General features: G+C 34.6%; 2 protein-coding genes across 2 annotated transcripts in view; one reads left to right on the top strand and one right to left on the bottom strand.

Annotated features, from left to right (window-relative positions):
• The window catches only part of LOC119525697 (olfactory receptor 7C1-like), a 209,431-nt gene that overhangs the window by 125,161 nt on the left and 63,688 nt on the right, over positions 1–20,582 (top strand). The window lies entirely within an intron of this gene.
• LOC119525695 (olfactory receptor 18-like) lies at positions 11,918–12,850 on the bottom strand. Its single transcript, XM_037824524.1, has one exon. The coding sequence runs from the start codon at positions 12,746–12,748 to the stop codon at positions 11,918–11,920; it is 831 nt and encodes a 276-aa protein (XP_037680452.1). The 5' UTR covers positions 12,749–12,850.

The following is a 20,582-nucleotide window of genomic DNA, read 5'->3' on the forward strand; positions in this document are numbered from 1 at the left end:
CCCCAAACACTCAAATACAATTTCCAAATAACAGAAAGTGAAAATTCTTACTATAAAAACTGGGACAAATGATTCATATCCTTCAAGCCCTATATTAGCAAATTTACTTCAGGAGAAGCTAAACAGTTAAAAGCTGTGAATATTTTAAAAAATCCAAAAACCCCTTTCAAACTTCTTAGATAAAAATATCATGTTACCATCTTGTCCTTTGTGTAAAAAAAGAAAATGGAATAGGTCTCTAGCTGTTACATCAATCATTAATAAATTATGAATAATGTAACAAGGCTGAATATGGTTTTAATCAAATGTATACTTACAACATAATGCAATGGTTAAACTAATTATAGAATAAAAAACTATACCAAGTTAAATATAAGTAATAATCTCTCCTAAATTTTAGTTTTTATATTGCTCTTACAGAAGTCATAACTTAATTAGTAGAAATATTTTCAATAAAGTTTTGCAGACATTCAAGGTTAAGTTTGAATATCTGATAACACTGTGAATACCCTCTTTATTTTTGACTCACTGGTGGTTAACCACCTGTATTTTATCACCCATGGTTCAAACATATAAAATATGACTTAAATTAAACATACCCTAAACCACATCTTTATAAATACTCCATAACTTAGGAGGGGTCTTCTAATCTCATACCCACCTACATCCTGAAGGGACAGAAGTCCCTAGGCTTGGTAATGTATCAATTTATTTTTACATTATAAACTTGTTCCTTTTACCTGAAGTGCTCCTTCAGTAATATGTGGTAAATTTGAATTCTTGTATTATGTGCTCTTTACTTTTAAACTATTGTCTGTCCCTATACTCATATTTGAGTGGGCAGTTATTTAATAAAACCCAAACTGGCCAAACCATAACCTAATAAGGCTCAGGACTTTTGTAATGAAACCATAGGTTTAAAGTGTTAAAAAAAAAAAAAAAAATAAAAAAGAAAAGAAAAAAGAAAAAAACCATGACAATAGCAGAAAGTCCCTTTAACAAACTTGTTTGGCCAATAAATAGAACTATGGTTACTCATTTTATATTTGATGAAACTTTGTCAATGTATAAAGGTATTATTTGTTTTCTAAGCTATCCATGCCTCAAAAAATGTATCCATCAATTACTTTTTAATCACTGTGGTAAACCTAGAGTATATAAAAATAACTTAGTGTCTTCACTTCAACTTGTCATTAAACCTCATATGATTAACAGTATTAAGATGACACACTACATTTAAAAAATAATAAAAGAATACTTTGCCAGGTAGCTAATTAAGTTGGGGAAACTTCTCCCAGTAACTACAAAGCAAAGGCTGTAGCCCATATCCTCCTAATATGTCCCACACATGCTGAGAAAGCTGCCTTATAATATATTAAAATGGGGGCATAGAGGAGCAGCAGAATGGCAAATAGCAAAAACATTAAGAATACCTCTCAAATACACTGATTTAATAATTGCTATACAAGATTGTGAAGCTTATTCCTGGCTTCACCCTTATTCAGTACCCTATAGGAATAAACATATACATAGAGACAATATGAAAGTAAAAAAATTAACAAAACTGATAAGACAAATGCTTTCATAAATTACAAAATTCATGCAAAGTTAAATCATTGTGTGTGTGTGCTTTTTTAGGGGGAAAATGTAACACCTATACATTCCATTAATCTTTGTAAAAAAAATTTTATTACTGTTTCAAAATTCATTAACTAAAGTGACAAATATTTAGCATTATTCTAGCAAGTTTAGTTCTAATGGTAATTGTACATTGTAAACTGCTTAAAAATAATTTCTTAAATCATTTTGGTAGCTTTTAATATGAAATATAAAAAAATGTGCTTTTATTAAAAAGAAAAAAAAAATTGTCCAGAAAAGATTTGATGGGTCTATCTTAAATTTTTAAGCTTTAGACAAACAAAAAATTAGTTTCCTCTCTTTAAAAGTAAAAAAAAAAAAATGTTTCCTAGGAGTATTGTTTATTTAGTAAGAAGTTGTAAAAATTGTTTTTCTAAATAATCAATGTAAAAGGAAGAAAATCTGTATTTTATCAAAATAACTTCTTGTACTTTGTGAGGGCTTTATCATGTCCTTGGTTGTTTAAACATATTCTTCGCACTTTTAAAAGAGCTAAATCTTTTCCTTAACTTTAGTTAAGTAAAAAACAAATACTATTTCAAACCTGACAGCTTTTAACATTTTCTTTCTCAAGTTCAAGCCCTAAAGAATTTCTTTGTATTCACAATAGTTGCAAAGAATGTGTTCTTTCATCTTAGAAAAAAAATAAAGTGCTAAAAATGGTTAAGTTCACTTAATATAAGTTTCATAAAAAAATAAACAATGTTATAAAATTTAAATTTTCTAACCTTTTGGTTACTGATCTGCATAATATTAAACAACAGTATAATACTGTGAGTTATGGTTTTAGTTATTTTATAAAATGCTATATGTTACAGAAACAGCCAAACTTCCTTGTGAGTTACATTTTTTTACTCTGATGCATCTCTAAAAGTGTTTGTAGTTAAACAGCAAGTCAGAGCTTCATCTTCAACAACAACAAAAGACTTTTTAAAAAAGCACGGGAAGTATATAATTTATGTTCTACCCATTATCTAACATAACCCTAGTAAAAATGTAAAGAAAAAACTTAAACCTATGTTTTAATTAAAGTGCTTGCATGTTTAAACCAGTCTCCTAATGCTGTGCCTGCATGCTCTCTCCCCATCAGAGTTATTGACTAAACCTGTTTATATGGTCCCTAGGACTATAAGGGGTTCAAACCAGATCACATGGACATTCTCCAGAAGTAAATGGAAACATGCTGTTACTAAAAATCACTTTTTACTACAGACACCTTTGGATCTGCCTGCCAGAAAAAAACTTAGTTGCTTTGGCTCTTCAGTGGACACTGCCTCCAGACTGGCTCTGTTGTGTAGTGCCAGAATTATCAAATTTGTTCCAGAGTTATTAAAATTATAACAATTTTTCTAATTGTTCCAATGGAAACCTGAAGCTCATCATCCTGTTTTCCAAAGGACCAATAATGCTGTGCTACAACTGTACATTGAACATCTCTCCCAGAGCTATAATTGTCAGTGTGATGTGGTTGAAACCTAAAAGCATAAATAACACTAAGGCCTGCCCCTAAGAGGGGGCAGCATTTATAGTATTGCAAGGTTAACACCTGTGCTGGTTTGAATGTATTTGTTCCCCAAAATGCCATTATCTTTGATGCAATCTTGTGTGGGCAGACATATTAGTGTTGATTCAATTGTAATTCTTTGAGTGTTTCCATGGAGATGTGACCCACCCAACTATAGGTGATAACTCTGATTAGATAATTTCCATGAGTTATGGCCCCACTTATTCAGCATGGGCCTTGATTAGTTCACTGGAGCCCTATAAAAGCTCAGACAGGAGTGAGCTTGCTACAGCCATGAAGGACACTTGGAAGAACACACAGAGAGCTGAGAGCAACTGAGGGTAACATTTTGATGAGGAGCTTCAGGTAAGAGAGGACAAAACACCCCAAGAGCAACATTTTGGAGAATGCCATTTTGAAACATAACCTGGGAGCAAGTAAATGACAGTCACAAGCCTTCTGCGCTGACAGAGGTTTTCTGGACACCAATGGCCATCCTACAGTGAAGTTTCCCCCTTACTTTGGACACTGTATGGTCTTAAGACTGTAACTTTGTAACCAAATAAACCCCCTTTATAAAATACAATCCATATCTGGTGTTTTGCAAAAAGGCAGCGTTAGCAAACTGGAACAATACCCAATGAAACTCAGGAAAAACTTGTGCATTCATTAGCATTAAATGCTGCACATATATAGCAAATAAATATAATGACATCTCTTCAATATTAAATCATATGTTAATATTAATCATGTTAAAGATTATGGTAAACTGAACTTATTTTCTGAGTGGTTAATGAATTTAGTATGAAATGGAGAATAGCCCTTATTAGCATGGGTTTTATTCTGCTTGCCGTATGTTTGTCTTATTGTTGTCTGTATTGTATCTGTGGGCTTATCTCCCAAGCAACTTCCAGATTAATATAAAAACCTCTTCACCCTTGCTCAGCAGGAAGCAGTTACAAAAAGTAAGTCCTTCACCCACTTTCCCTTTAATAAGAATTTCTCACAAGATACCATTTCTTAAGAATAAGAAAACATCTCATAAAAGGGGGGAGGGGTTAATAGCTGGATAAGTAAGAAATATTCAGTATAATTCTTCAGCTGGAAAATGCTTAGTATAGTCTTCAATAGCCAATAGGAAAAAAATAACTATTTATTAAGATCACACCACTCAAGCAGCCTTGAGTTTTTCTAAGCATAAAAAGCCCTTGTTAAAATAAGTTGCTGTTCCTCTAATTTCAACAACAAAAACTTGTTCATTGTTCCCAGGAACTTTCCCAGCATTGCCTGAAGTTATATATGAGGAATGTAACCATATAAACTCATAATCAGTACCTTCTTAAAAAACAAACCTGAATGAGAGGAGGACATCAAGATAACAGTTTCTTCCTTTTATTTTTTCCCTTCTGCTTTCTTCTTGATTATGCCCATTTCTTTGTCTGTTTTGGGTTATAAAAGCCCAAACCACCTTTCTTACTCTTAACTTGTCTTGGGGAATTTTCTGTAAACTTTTCAATAAACTCATTTTCTCACTAAAGCAAAGAGACTTGTTTCTCTGTTTGGGGTGGGATCAGGTAGGCCTGACTATTTGAAACCATGTTTTCTAATGGTATCAACCCCATGACACTGAGGCCCCAGGATCCCAGAATTAGCAGTTCACAGAGTCATAGGTTCATGTTAACCATGTAATTCAGTGGGGCACACATGGTCATGAATTGGTCATTGGCCATCTCTGTCAGGAGTAAGTTGTCTGTCTAGGCATCAAATAAATACAAATATTTAGAATAAAAATATGTGGTTGATGTTTCCTGTTTAGGTAATAACTTTGTTTTTTTTCTGGAGGTTTATGAGCATCTTTGGGACTGTGATAGAGGCAAAACAGATATCAGCAAAGGGCAGGCTGGAGAGAAGGAATTGCATGAACGTGTAGGACTGTAGGAGTGTAGGAGTGTAGGAGTGTAGGAGTGTAGGAGTCTAAGCTGATTACCAGGATGATGAGAAGGTTGCCAGTGAATGTGACCAGGTTACATGGTCAGTAAAAGAACAAGCAAAAAGTAATGAATCTCTGACTTTACAGAAAACCCCCAAAGTAGAAATTCTGAAACATGTGTTTGATTTCAAGGTTTCATTTGGATGAATGATCTTTCAGTACACAGGGAATAGAAATATTAAATTATAAACAGACTGACCACACAGAAATGAGTTTTCCTTTAATGGGATGTGATATAATCAAGAAAGTTCTTCCTTTGCCTATTAATCCTCAGTGGGGAAATGCTAATGCTTCCAAGTTTTACATTGCCACCACTACTTCCTGGAAACCTAATCTTAGAACAAAGGCAGTTGTACCCTCCATAGCCAGACTACTCAAACTACAGTCCATTGACCAGCAAGATAAGCATTAACTGGGATCTTCATAAGAGTGAGGAATCCCAGGCCTGACCTAGGTTTTCTGAATCAGAATCTGCATTTAACAGGATCCCTGCATGAATCACCTGCACATTTATGTATAAGCAACACTGGTGTAGAGCATCTGTGGCTTCTAGTCCTTTAGCTTCTCCTTCCATTTACACCTTCCCTCAATGACCTTTACTTAATGTAGTGGGAAAACAAGAGTTCAATGATTATTTTCTTTTTTCTGTCATCTCAGTGGACCTTTCATACACTGATCTCGACTATTGCAACCATTCTTGATGAACTCAAGGATTAATTTTCCTTGCTGTTTATTGAATAACTACCCCTTTTTCAATTGTTTCCTTTGCTTCAAGGATAATGTACTACCTTTTAAAATATATGCCCATTTTGTGAGCTTGTTTCATTGAATAGCCTGTTAGATATTATGATTATGTGTGCAATTTTAATTATTGTATGTCTATAATATCTTTTAACAATTCAGAAGTACAAGCCTTGTGGCATTATTCTTTTCTTTAATAATTTACTACATAGACATTCCAGCTTAGGAGATGAATTGAGTAAAATGTTGCCAAATTTCAAAAAAATCATTAGATTTTTAATTTGTCTCATACTAAACTTTTAAATTTTTTAGAAAGTATTATCATTTCTAGTTTTAATTACTCCTTTCATAAACAGACTTTATATGCCTTAAAATACTGTAGAATTTCTTGAAATATAATTTAAAAATTGGTGTAAGCATTATATATTATGTAAATCTTTTTCTCATATGCTGTTTGTTGAAGATCAGTATTTAGATTTTTAGTAGACATACATCAAACACATACAAACTTTACAAAATGTTTAAAAACTAGGTAGGAAAATACAACCAAATATTCCAAAATAAATTTTCAAAGAATCAAGTAAAATAATTAATATAAATGGATTACTAAAGAAATTAAAATGAGAAATGCCAGGAGCAAATTCTTTCACAAATACCAATTTCTGGCAAATGTAAATATGTGATATAAAAAAAAGGAGACAGAAATTCTGGCAATTAGGATACCTATAGAGAATTTGATTATACATGTGATGGATATTTTAATCCTGAAATGTTCCAGTCATATATACAGGTATGTATGTGTGTGAGTGTGTGTATGTGTATTCAACAAATTGAAAGTAGTGATTTTTGAGGGAAAATCTATTAACTCAAAATAAAATAGAATAGACACACAAAGAAGCAATTGAAGAATCAAGATTTACCTCACAAAATGAGACCTTGGGCAGAAAATAGAGAAATTCCCATCAACAATATAAAGAACAGTAGGACTCATGCTATGACTATGATCAATTAACAGTGGCCTGGAAGTTTATATATGCAAGAAGACCACTAATTGTACATGAGACTTAATGTTGGCAAAGCAAAATTATGTTTTGAAGATGATGACTGAAAACTGAAAACACTGATGGATAGCAACTGAAAATTATTAAAACTAATTAGTGATTTTGGTAAGTAGTGGTGTAAGACATAAATTTACAAAAATAATTAGCCTTAATATGTAATGCACTGATCAATTAGGAATGAGAATAGGAAAATGATTCCAATAAGAATATTAAAAAGATAGGAAAAGTGCTGAATATAGGAGGGATACTAAATTATTGGTAACACTTGTAGATTAAATTAATTGAGATCCAGTCCTGTTTCAGGCATAACACTTAGGGCATATTGTTATGCATTGTATCATTTTGTCTTCTCACAAAACTCCAAAGGAGATATTGTTTTATTATACTCATTTTATAGATGATTGTTTGTTTGTAGTGAAAGTTGTTGAGTGAACTTATGGATGTATCAATGAATGAATGAATATGTGCAACCTCTCTTATGAGAATGGCAGATTAAGTGATGAAATATGGAAATACTGTCCTTTGCAGGCAAAATGAAGAGAAACATGGTAGCAAATTGATATTCTAAGTAATGAGGAAACCACTCTTCAGCTCTGGTGGGGGAAAAGAGAATTAATACCTGACTTCCATATTTATTACTCCCTGGTGATTTAACACTTTAAAAATTCATCATTTGGGATTGAGATACAAATCAATATTGGAATAAAATGACTATTGAATAATGCATTACCCAGAAGACTTAATCACCTTTATTTTAAGTTATATGGCAGTTGTTGAAGCCTAACTTATCTCAAGAAATTTGGTCATTGGTGAATTTATATCCAAAATTGTGTCTCACTCCACAATACAAGGCTAAATTTTCTTTTCTCTTCCTCTCTTTTCATTTTCTGCTTTAATTTTTGTTAAACTCACCCAAAGTGAGATAATATAAAGATAGAGGTCATAATAAAGAGACAATAAAAGCCCCATAAAAATTAATGCTATAGACTCCCACAGCTCTATTTTTAATCTAGTCCTATGGGACATTCTTGGCAGGGCTGTAAACAGATGGTGTAGAAGCCAAATTTGTTCCCTTTGTTCCTGAGAATATGGAAGTGTGATCAGTAATCAACAGATTTATTGATTCATTACCTACACTGTCTCAAGCACTGAATATGCTCTGGGGAATCAGAAATGATTGATAGTCATTTCCCTCCAAACAGCATGTGTGAAGTGATCAGTGAAGGGAAATGGAGGTTGGGTTGATGAAGTCACTTGTGTCTAGAGATTCACTCTCCATGTTCATACCTGACTTTGCCCATTTTTACTCCAGGACCTTGTAAAAATTAGTTGAAAGGATATTCACTTTCTCCATATTTATGTAAAATAAACATAAAGTGTACTCTTTATTGGTGGTAACTATGCAGAATAATTGAAACAAGTTACATAGATCACTTAGTTCAGAGTCTGGAGCTGGAAAACCCTCCATATGGGTCATGACATCATGGACACATTCACCCCCCTCCTACACATCACTGCTTTTGTGATCATTCTGGGATGGACCTGGTCCACTTGAAAAGGGTGCATTTCCTGCCATGGTGGCAACAGTGCTTATTGAAGTTAGGACCAAAGGTTGAGGAAATCAAAATTATTAATGGGACTTCTGAAATCCCCACTAGAACCAAGATCATAATCTTCATAGACCTCTGAGCTGATTGCATTTGGGGGCCCCCCACATGGCTATCTCAATTCTTATGGTTGTACTAATGATGAGGAAAAAATATTTCCAACAATCATGTCTAAATCAAATGTCTCCAAGACATTTACTTACCTGTCTCTCAACCTTTCTGGGGCATGACTGAGGATGCATGTGCAATGCCATTACTCTGCTGGATGAAAGAAAAGGCTGAGGCTCTGACCTCAATGTTGCAGGAAAACAGACTCAGGCATGGGCCTCCTGAAGCAGAGAATGAGTCTTGGTGGAGAGAACACCCATGGAGAACAATTACCTAGGATCAGCAATCTCTAATAGTGTAGAATACAGGTCAAATTTTTTAATGTTGGATGTCCTAAGAGCTTAAATCACAGAGTAGATAGATAGCCAAATTGGTAGATGTTATCTCAGTTTTTGAGGTCTTGTTAATATTAGTGGAACAGTAGAAAGAGAAGTCTCAGTGTCTTCAATGGAGCTTTGGCCTGTGTTCTTCTCAGGAGGAAGCTGTCATTTACCCCAGATCTGATTTCCAATTAGTGGGAATATTGAAATAAAGTTCAGACTCTAATGTAGAGAATCAGTATATGACATATATATCGAAAGTGCAGTGAAATTTTCAAGTAATTTGAGAGAAATTAAGACTTCCTACTACCCATGTGATTCTACTTACATTTTCTTATGTATTTTCTTAGTTATTTCTAAGAATAACTAATGTTCATTTCTATATGCCTTTGAAATGTTTTGGGGTTTTATGCATTGAGATTTATTAATTTTAATAATTTGAATGACTATACAGTGCTGCTTATATATATTGGTATATGTGACTTATTAGAAATCAACTGAATTTTGCACGCTAATTGGTAAATCAACATTTTGTTTAATATTGCAGGGCACTCAAGGTCTGAAAGCAAGTTGTCAGCAAGAATATTTTTTCCAGTCTCACTCACATGACTCATCATGATTCAGTTTCTTCTAGGCTATTCAGAAGAGGATTTTCTGCATTCTTTCCTTCCTGTGTCTCTCCAAGGGGGAACACACAACAGAGACAGTTGGCTTCCATCTGAGCATGCAAGCAAGAAAGCAATGGAGTTCCAGAAGGATGAGATTCAGATTCCTTTAGTCTTCTAGAACACTAGTCTCAGAAGACCCATGTCTTTGACCACATTGTGATCATTGGAGGTGAGTCATTTGATCCTGCTACACTCAAGCATTGAAGGGAATGGATTTAAAAAAGGGCATGAACACCAGGAGGCAAGAGATATTGGGAGAATTGTAGATGCTGCCCACAACCCAGGCCTCATTAGGTATCAGAGCATTAGTCTTGAAAACAAAGCAAGACCTTGGAGATGACCCTCTTCTTTACAACACAATCCCCAATCCATATCACCAACATTCACAGGGCAAAAATACCTGGAAAGGAACTGGCACATGAAGACCTTCCTCTGTATTTGTTCCACTGTAGACCTCAACATGATTCAATTTCCATGCTGTCAGGAGAACCACCCTCGTGATTCCTAAACCAGCAGAGTCACTCCATCCACATCAGGCAACACTTCAGCCATTCCATGCCCAAATTCAACAAATATCCCCAGAGACTGTAATTTCTACTTAACTAAGAGTTTTATTTCCTTTATTCAGAGTCTATATTCTTTAGAATTTCATGTTCAAAAAATTCAAACTCCTTAATAAAATGTGTTTTTTACTGATGTTGCTTTAGTAGTTGTTAGTAGATCTCCACAGAGAGGAACACTGAGACTGATTTGTCAATTCCTGGTTAGAAGAAAACTTAAATATGTATAACAAATTAGAATTGATATGGAAAAAAGATGCTATTTAGTGTATTTACATAATAGTTGGAGAGAAATATTTTAGAGACCAAATGCAAGTATGTACACATAGATTAAAGGGAGAAAGTTTACACATGGAGGTATTTTGGAATTCTAGTGCTATAATGAGTACAGGATATCACATTTTAAGTTTCTGCCAAAGCTTAGTGTAGAGAATGGCATGTGGAAACCAAAGACAGTTTGGTTCATTCCATGTTTCATTTTTCTAGATGCTAAAGTAGATACTATATAATGAGCTGGCTTTATAATAGGAATTTATTGACTCAGAAAATTAGAAGGCTTGCTTCCTTCTGGGCCAGCTTTCTTGATGGCAGGGAACATCTCTCATCTTCAGCTTTTCCATCAGAGGGTAATGCACATGGCAATGTATTCTCCCTTCTCATCTGGGTTCCACTGACTTCTGGCTTCAGGTTGCTCCCCAGGCTTTTATCTCCATCTGGCTTTCACTTTGCTTATAAAGGACACTAATAACTTGGACTGATGCCCACCTGATTCAGTAGGGCCATGCCTTAACTGAAGTTATATATTGAAGGGATTTTATTTACAATAGGTCTGACAGAATGTGGACCAACCCCAAAACATGTCCAAACTGGGGTACAGAATTCAACACAAAACATACATTAAAAAGAAAGATGAGTTTTTAGATTTCACAATTCCCACTCTTATGATGCATATCCTTTAGGAAACAGCAATTTGTTATACTATATGAATTATTCTTGCACATATTAGATTGGGTTTAGCAGATCACTCTGAATGACACTGTTAATAAAAGCAAACAATATATTTTGATCCACAACATTTCTTAGGTTTTTGTATAGAATATATCATGGAAAGGAGGACGGAAAATGTTGGGTGCAAGGATGGCAAATATTTTTTAAATTTTCTTGTAAGAAAATGCATAATTTATTCATCATTTTCAGAGTAGATATGGTATATATTTCTACTCTCCCTATAATAGATTTTGAGTAGAGGAAAATTGGTATTCAGGCTTTGCTTTGGATTGTTCTCCCTCTAATTTTATAAACATTAAAGTATAATGGGTTGTCAGATAAACAGGTTAAAATATAGTATAAGTTCAAATAATTTAATTGAATGGAATGCCCTTAGAGTAGGTGATCACAGTGAAGATACCTATATTTGATGGGAGTTTGCCATGTGCATACATTATTTGTAAATCCTGAAGTGATGTAAGTTAAACTAAATGTAACTAGAAATAAAGAAATAAAGTCTTGACATTTAAATAACATATACTAGCAACAGGAATCATACAGCAGCCCAAAAAATTGTGGCAAAGAGCAATGGAGAAAAATGAGATGAAAAGAGAAAATAAAACCATTAGAGGAATAAAAAATTCTGTGACCAAAGAGGCATACTTTACTTTCCAGATAATGGTTTTCTGTGTTTTCTTATACACAAACCTAAAAATAAGGCACAGTACTGAAATTAGGGTGTTCTCTTTAAGATCCTCCCCAGGGCCATCTTGATGTCCCTGTTCCTCAGGCTGTAGATAAAGGGGTTCAGCATGGGAGCAACCAGTGTATACATCACTGAGGCCACTGCACTCCTTCTGGCTGAATCTGAGTAAACTGAACTCAGGTACACTCCCATGCCAGTACCATAAAATAAGCAAACTACTGTTAGGTGAGAGCCACAGGTTGTAAAGATTTTATACCTCCCACATGGGGTTGGGACTCTCAGAATGGAGGAAACTATTTGAGTATAAGAGAAAATGATCAGTGAGACTGGAATTCCACCAAAGATGGCACCATGAAAACATATTAATATGTTATTGGTGGAGGTGTCAGAACAGGCAAGTTTGAGTAGTTGAGGAGGGTCACAGAAGAAATGGGGAATCTCCACATCTGAACAGAACTTTAGCTGTGACATCATTAAGCAGTGCACCAGGGAGTATAAAAGACTGATGATAAAAGAAAGCAGAACCAGCAGGCCACTCTGCTGGGGGTTCATGGTGACTGTATAGTGGAGGGGGTGACAGATTGCCACAAACCTGTCATAGGCCATCACTGTCAGAAGTAGGCTGTCCAAACATCCAAAAAGATAAAAGAAATACAATTGAATCAGGCAACCTGTATAGGAGATGACTCCACAGTGAGTGTGGATATCCATAAGCATCTTTGGGACTGTGGTAGAGGTGAAATTGATGTCAGCCAAGGACAGGTTGAAGAGGAAGAAGTACATGGGGGTGTGGAGGTGGGCATCAGAGATGACAGTCAGCATGATGAGTAGGTTACCCAGTACAGTGATCAGGTACATGGGTAAAAACAGCCCAAATAGGAGGGGTTGTAGTTCTGGTTCAGCCGAGAGCCCTAAGAGGATGAATTCTGAAACACTGGTTAGATTCTGTGATTTCACAAAACAGAGTCAAATTTGGAAAAGAAAAGCAGATTGTTATAAGGAAATTGTATACAGACACCCATAACTGTGCCTTAATTTCAAATTCAAGTAATTCATTTATAAAGTATTCACACTTGAGAAACATCTACACCCTGGTATGATAACAATCCTCATTTGTTACAAACCTATTCTTTGTAGAACCACTTTTCATTTGTTTATTGGCTTTTCAACTGTTTCTCTAAATCCTAAAGTGATGCAAGTAAAACTAAATTTGACTATAAATGAAGAAATAAATCTTGACAGGTAAATAACATATCCTAGCCACAGGGTATGTTATATAGATACTGGGGGCAGAAGATAGGGTTGAGAAAATCCATGAACATAGTTCAATATTTGTTTCCTCCATTGAAGAAACAGAAAGGAAGAACAGAAATCTTTCTTTAAAAATAAAATGATCCTATTAAAGGACATAAGAACACAGTTGAATATTCTTTATTTTATTGAAATGTATTGAAATAAATTCTGATATTGTATAATTTATGAATTCATATGAATATGAATATGAGCTATGTAATAAATGGTCCCATCAATTTTTTTAAAAAAATTGATGCCCAACAATATTTAGGTCTCCCTGCTTCTGTTTCTTTCTGTCCCACATATGGTGAAGGTGATAAGACACCATAGTTCTCTCTCCTTTGGCATTAAACAGAAATTTAAACCAAGCAAGTCAAAGTCCTGGCCTGAGGACTCTGAACCCAATCTCACCCAATAACCACAAAAAAAAAACAGCAATCCTGCCATTTATGTTTCTTCTTTAAACCATTTTCAGACCAGGTTTTGAGTCCTAGCCTTCTCTACACACAAAGGCATATACTGTAGGTAATAACCTTTCCATAAACTCTTAGTGTGTATGTGTGCATAAATGTGTGTGTGTGTGTGTGTGTGTGTGTGTGTGTGTGTATACATCATTATTTTTGATATTTGAAGCAATGTATTGTGTGGCAGACAACACTGTGGCTTCAAAATCATCAGAAACACCACAAAACTTGATTCTATACTAAAATTAAGTGCATTTAATCAATTGACTTTTATATATAGAATAATTGAAATTACATTAGAGGATTGCTGAAAGGAAAGTAAAATGAGATAGAGAGCATACTCAGTGCAGTGTTCTCTATCCTGGTTTATCATTGTAAATACCCATGGTTTTGTTAAAATATACAGACCCAAAGCTACAGTTGAGGACCAATGGTATCAGAAGTTCTACAAAGGAGGCCTCTAGAGTAATGAATCATTTCCCTAGAAAAATGTCGGGAACACAGAAATGCTCCATTAATTTCACCCATTATTATTATCATGACTAGCCAAGAACCATATTAAAACTTCAAATATTTACTTGAAATTGTATAGAGATTTAAGCTGTGGCTAATAACATCTGACTTTCTTCCTATCCCTGCATTATCCCTTTAATTTGCATCTGTCCCTCTAGGACAACCACTGTCATGAATATGCTTGGTATATTTACCTGATAATGTTTCTATGACATTAGCACTGATATAACTATTCACAAAGAGTTTTCTTGCAAATTTTCCTCAGTAGTTTTTACTAAATACATGACCACTAATACATTCTTGTTTACTACAACATTATGTTTAATGTCTGTCTGTGCATTACATACATATAGTTAAAATCTAGTTTAACTGAAGCATGCTATTACCTCAGGGATGAGCATCACTTTATTTGTCAATTTCTTATTTTAAAAATCCTTTCAAAATTCTCCTTCCACTCTCCATCCACACAATTGAGAATTTCTATAATGTAAATTCATGAAGTGTTCTTGTATGAGTAGTAATCTATGCATGTTCAAGTTTACTATTAATTGCCTATATTTGTTTCATAATATGAAATTCAAACTTAATGACTTGCTCTAATTGTTAAGCTCTAGAATCAAAAATACACCTGATATTGTTTTAGTAATAGTCATAATATTATTGGTGCATGTGAAACTTCCATCTTGAGTAGGAGCTATTTATATTCTCAGATTCCAAACTATGCTGTATAAAGTAGTACTACTCATGGGAAACCCAATGGTGCACTGTATTTATTGTGTCAAAAGCCCTTAAAAGCAAAGCTCATTTGGCATTTTCATAGATAAACTCACTCCCAGTAAAGAGGAGAAATTCATAGTTTTGCTTCTGTTTGCTCTCTGGGATCAAAACTGGTTTGAAGAACAAAGAAAAATCCTCTATGGTGGAGGGGGCTAAAGAACAAATATATGAGTTACATATCTTTAATATCCTGAAAATTTTGGCACTTAATAAATATCCAATCAGAATTTTAATATTAGATTTTAATGATAATTTTAGGGACAGTTCTATTAATAGGATACTATTCCAAAAAATATTGCTTACCTTTTTTTAAGTATATGTCAGATATGTGGAAGACTATCCTATCTTCAGAAATTGAAATGTGGAAAAATGGAATATTAAAATGTGTCTCAGACTACAAAATAAGATGTACTTTCCCCTTGTTCTCCTCCATTTAGTCTTATTGCTTTAATTTTCATGAAACCCTCTCAAATTTTTGAATAATATAATATTGGAGAGCCTATTAAATGAATAATAGGTTCTGCAGAAAAGCCATGACAAAAAACATTAAAGCACTATTTCTTCTTGTCTCTAGATCTACTGCATCTCTTTGGAGGGGGTGAAGGCACAGGTAGCCACTCATTTAGTAGGAGTCATAATAAATGCACTTTCTCCCTGTGAAGTTAAAAATGTAATCAATATTTAGGTCATATTTTTTATTTGGTTGCCACCATGCACTATGTAGGCTCTAGGGAATCAGATGAATGGAACTTAGTGATTTCTCTCCAAGCACTCTGACTTTAGAGACAACAAAAATTGAATTATGCATTCGATTAAACGGAGAGTACTGAACAGTTATTCTGTGTCTGGAGTGTCAATAGCCAAGTTCAACTTGTTGTGACCCCTTTCTTCACTAGAACTTGTAAAAAAATTAAATAAAAATGACATCCTCACTTCTTCATCTGAAAAAGCTATAAAATTTGCAATTTTTGGAGGGATGATTATGCAGATGAAATTTAGAAAACTAGGCTCAGAACTTTGCACTAAGAGAGACTCAAAAATACATCATTGTACTTTGTTTTCTGTCATCCTTTTTGTCATCATCATAATCCTCACTTTCATGATAATTTTGGAGTGCATGTTGGACATTCTAGATTCACCCATTTCTGTTCTATTGGAGAATATTTCAATGGATACTGGAAACTGAGGGTGGATAAGGGAATGACTAGGAAGGACTGCAATGAAATCCCTTCCATAGTCAAAAATTAAACCCCATTAGCCTCAGAACTGAAATATTGCATTTCAGAGCACACTCATTTAGCTGTCTCTTTTTTCTCTAATGGTATAAAACAATGCTCCTTCATACTCTGCTATATCTAATATCACCTATGGAACTCACTGGGCTGAGCTGTGTTTCTCCTGGGGTATGAAGGAAGACTGTGGATTTACTGCTGCATCTTGGCCAGGTGAGTGAGGAAGGTTGAGACACCATATTTTGGCCTGGAAGGAAGACATGGTCAGGCATTGGCATCCTTATGCAGACAATGATGTTCAGAGGAGAGCCTGCCTAATTGAAACTCCCAATTTGAAGGACTGTAGGTCACAGCATGATATTTAAGGTTGAGAGTTCAATTCCCCCATGTCATAATTAGACAAATTGGTCCATGTCATCCCAATCTTTAAGTACTTTTTATTATGAATGTAACAGAATTAGAGAGTGAATTTTCTTCATAGAGTTTGGGATCTACATCAATTATATGGATGCCCTGCTGCCACCCTCAATTTTAAATTCAATTTATAGGGAATTTAATATAAAATCCAGGCTTATGTTTCCAATATGAAGAATCAATGCATGAATTTTTAATTTAATTTTATTTTAAAATTAACTAACTTATAAATACTCTATACCCATCAAGCAACCCTTCCATTTCTTCTGTTTTCTTGTTGTACACTCTAATTTACTGTCCCTTTTTATAAATTTGCAATTTATATATATTTGATAAAGTAAAACCATACATTATTTGTGCTCATATGCCTTGCTTATTTCACAGAGTACAATGTGTTTTCTCATTTGTTTTTCATAGGACATTTTTAGTTTTACAGAACAATCATGCAGAAGCAAACAACAGAATTCCCTTATAACCCACAACACACAATTTTCACTTTAAATGATATTTTGCGTTATTTTGGTAACTTTGTTAAATTGATGAAACAACATTATAATTTTTACTTTTAATTATACTCTATAGTTGATCTTAGGGTTCACTGTTTTGATTGGAAATTTTGTACTTTTTAATACATTTTTATTGTGGTAAAATTTAGACAGCATAAAATGTCCCTTTTTAACCACTTTCAAACATATAATTCATTTGATAATTACATTCACAATGTTATGCAACCATGACCACCATCAATTACCAAAATTATTCCATCACCCCAAACAGAAACTCTGTAAAAAATAAGCATTAACACACCATTCATCACCCCCATCCCTGTCCCTGGTAACCTGTATTATAGTTTCTGAATATGAATTTGCGTATTACAATATTTCATATGAATGGGAACATACAATAGTCTCCTTTTGTGTATGGCTTATTTCAACAAACTGTATATCTTCAAGGCCCATCCATGTTTAAAGCAAATATGGGAGCTAAATTGCTTTTTTGGCTGAATATTCCATTTTATGTAGAGAGAACATTTGGTTTATCCATTCATCACTTGATAGATACTTAGGTTGCTTACATCATTTGGCATTTGGGAACAATGTCACTGTGAACATAATGCACACAGACTTGGTCAAATTTGTGCTTTCAGTAATTTGGGTATACACCTGGAAGTGGGATTACAATGTATGAGAATGCCTATTTTTCCACATCATCACCAACATTTATTTTCCATTTTAAAAAATGTATTATCCATTCTAGTTGGGTGTGAAGTCAAATTTCATCATAGTTTGATTGGCATTTACCTAATGGCTAATGAAGATAAGTATCACTTTTGGGCTTACTTGGCATTTGTATATCTTTGGAGAAATATTTATTTAAGTACTTTGCCCATTTAAAAATTGGATTGTTGACCTTTTTGTTGCTTTGTTGTAGGTGTTGTTTATATATTCAGTATTAAACCTTTATAAGATATATCATTACCAAATATTTTCACCCATTCCCTAGGTTGTCTTTTTACTTTCTTAATTAAATTCTTTCATTCATGCAAGTTTTAATATTGATGAAAACAATTTATCCATTTTTTCCTTTGTTGCTCAAGCTTTTGATGTAATATATAAAATCCATGGATAAGAGAAGATTCTGAACATGTTTTCCTATGTTTCCTTCCATGCATTTATACTTTGGTTCTTACATTGTTGGCATTTTATCTATTTTGCAGTAATATTTGTATACGGTGTAACACAGTGGCCCATGTTTATTTGTATGCATGGGTATATCCAGTTTTTCCAGCACTATGAAGAGACTAGTTGCTTCCCGTTCACTGGGCTTAGCAGTCCTGCCAAAATTCAGTTTGCCATTAATGTAAAGGCTTCTTTCTGAGCACTAAATTTAATTCCATTGGTCTGTATGTAGTCCTTGTGACAATGCAAGGCCATTTTGATTACTGTAAGTTTTTAATAAGTTTTAAAATCAGTAAAATTGAGCACACCAACTTAATTATACTTTTTCTCAATGATTTTGACAATTCAGGGCCCCTTACCCTTACATATGAATTCAATGATTTTCCTTTCAATTTCTCCAGAGATGGTTGTCTACATTCTTGTTTAATTATATTTCTCAATATGTAAAGACTCTAATTGCAAAAGTGAGGCAGAGGTGTGCATCTCTCACTTTAAAGCAAAACTGGAGTGATTAAGCTTGGTGGAAGGCATATTGATAGCTGAATTTGGTTGAAATCTATGTTTCTTGTGCCAAATTGTTAACCAATTTGTGAATGCAAAGGAAAAGTTCTTGAAGGAATTTAAAATTGTTACCCAAGTGAACCTCTGAATAATAAGAAAGAACAGTATTTTAGTGGTGGGGATAGAAGGTTAAACCAGTCAGGACATCAGTGCAAGCCAAAGCTTAATCCAGACAGAAGTTTAAAGACTTTTCAATTCTATGAAGCTGAAAAAGTTGAGGAAGCTTCAGAAGAAATATTTAAAGTTAGCATAACTTGGTTCATGAAGTTTAAGGAAAAACAAAGCTGTCTACATGACATAAAAGTGCAAGGTGTAGCAACAATTGTTGATGTAGAAGTTGCAACAAGTTATGCAGAAGAAGTAGCTAAGATTATTGATATAAGTGCCTTCAGTAAACAATATATTTTCTGTGTAGGTGAAATATCATCCTATTGGAAGAAGATGCCATCTAGGAACTTTCATAACTAGAGAGGAGAAGTCAATGCCTGACTTCAAAGCTTCAAATGACAGAATGACTCTCTTATTAGGGGTTAATGAAGGTGGCAACTTTAAGTTGAAGCCAATTCTCATTGAACATTCTAAAAATCCTAGGTCCCTTAAGAATTATGCTAAATATGCCCTGCCAATGAATGGAAAAACAAAGCCTTGATGGCAGCACATTTGTTGACTACATATTTTACTGAATATTTTGAACTCACTTTTGAGACCTACTGCTCAGACAAAAAAAAAAAATCTTTAGATTGACATCATCAACACAGTGATGTAAACAGCTACTGAAAAAGTCTCTCCAGAGATTCAACAAAAGAAGGACAATTCTGAATTGTTTGAAGGAGGACATAGACAAGAGTAAGACCCTGCAAATGCCAAATTGAAGAAAGAAGAAATATCAGGTAGGAACCTTCTGTCCCAGACCAGCCATTTGTCTCCCCTCCCACTCACTTGGTCTCTGAGTGGGAAAGGCACAGAAGAAACAGATGGGACACTTCCCACTGGGGACATAGATTTTAAAATCTCACAGCAGTGAAAAATACTTTCACTGTTTGAAGACCCAGTGAACAGGGAAGGATATTTCAAGGCCCAGATCAGTGAGGGACCAGAAGACTGAGAAACATGGAGAGAGACATGTTTTCAGCCCTGGATCTGAAAGCCCTTCCTTCACCCTTAAGGGAAGCAGAGGCAATGCTCCAAGACAGACCACCCTCTGAAGATGATTATGTTATGGAGCAGCACCATCTGCTGGGAAGGCCATTCTCAGGAGCACAGGAGTTGGAAACCCAGCCCTGTTTTGGCTGAAAAATAGGGAAGACCCAACTGTTAAAGCAGGAACTCAAATCAAACCCGGGTCTTGCTAGCTGGTGGAAAACAGAGCACCACTGGAAGCCAGCAGATTTGTGTTGCCACACACAATGAACTGTCTGAGGTGCCCAGTGCATACCTTCCATCCCTGTGGCAGACCATGGTGGGCACCTGATTTTGGGGAGAAGGCTGAGGGACAGAGACAATCAGACAACTGGCTGGGGAGAGAAACAAAGAAAAGATAGAGATCAAAGTCAACCAACAAGAAAACCTTATGCAAAAGAGAGAAAACAAACCCCAGAATAAACCATTCAAGAAAAGCACATGCCAAGACAGCAGCGAATCACAAGCCACATCAGGAAATGGGAAGATATGGCCCAATCAAAGGAAGATACTAACATTTCAACAGATTCAGGAGCTGAAACAACTAAGTATAGATGTTCAAAAAGACTTTTAAATTGAA

Source organism: Choloepus didactylus (genome assembly GCF_015220235.1).
Source record: "Choloepus didactylus isolate mChoDid1 chromosome 25 unlocalized genomic scaffold, mChoDid1.pri SUPER_25_unloc5, whole genome shotgun sequence".
NCBI lineage: Eukaryota > Metazoa > Chordata > Mammalia > Pilosa > Megalonychidae > Choloepus > Choloepus didactylus.

Bases quoted from the DNA above. Each gene is read 5' to 3' on its own strand.
- LOC119525695 (XM_037824524.1), bottom strand. From the start codon at position 12,748: ATGTACCTGATCACTGTACTGGGTAACCTACTCATCATGCTGACTGTC.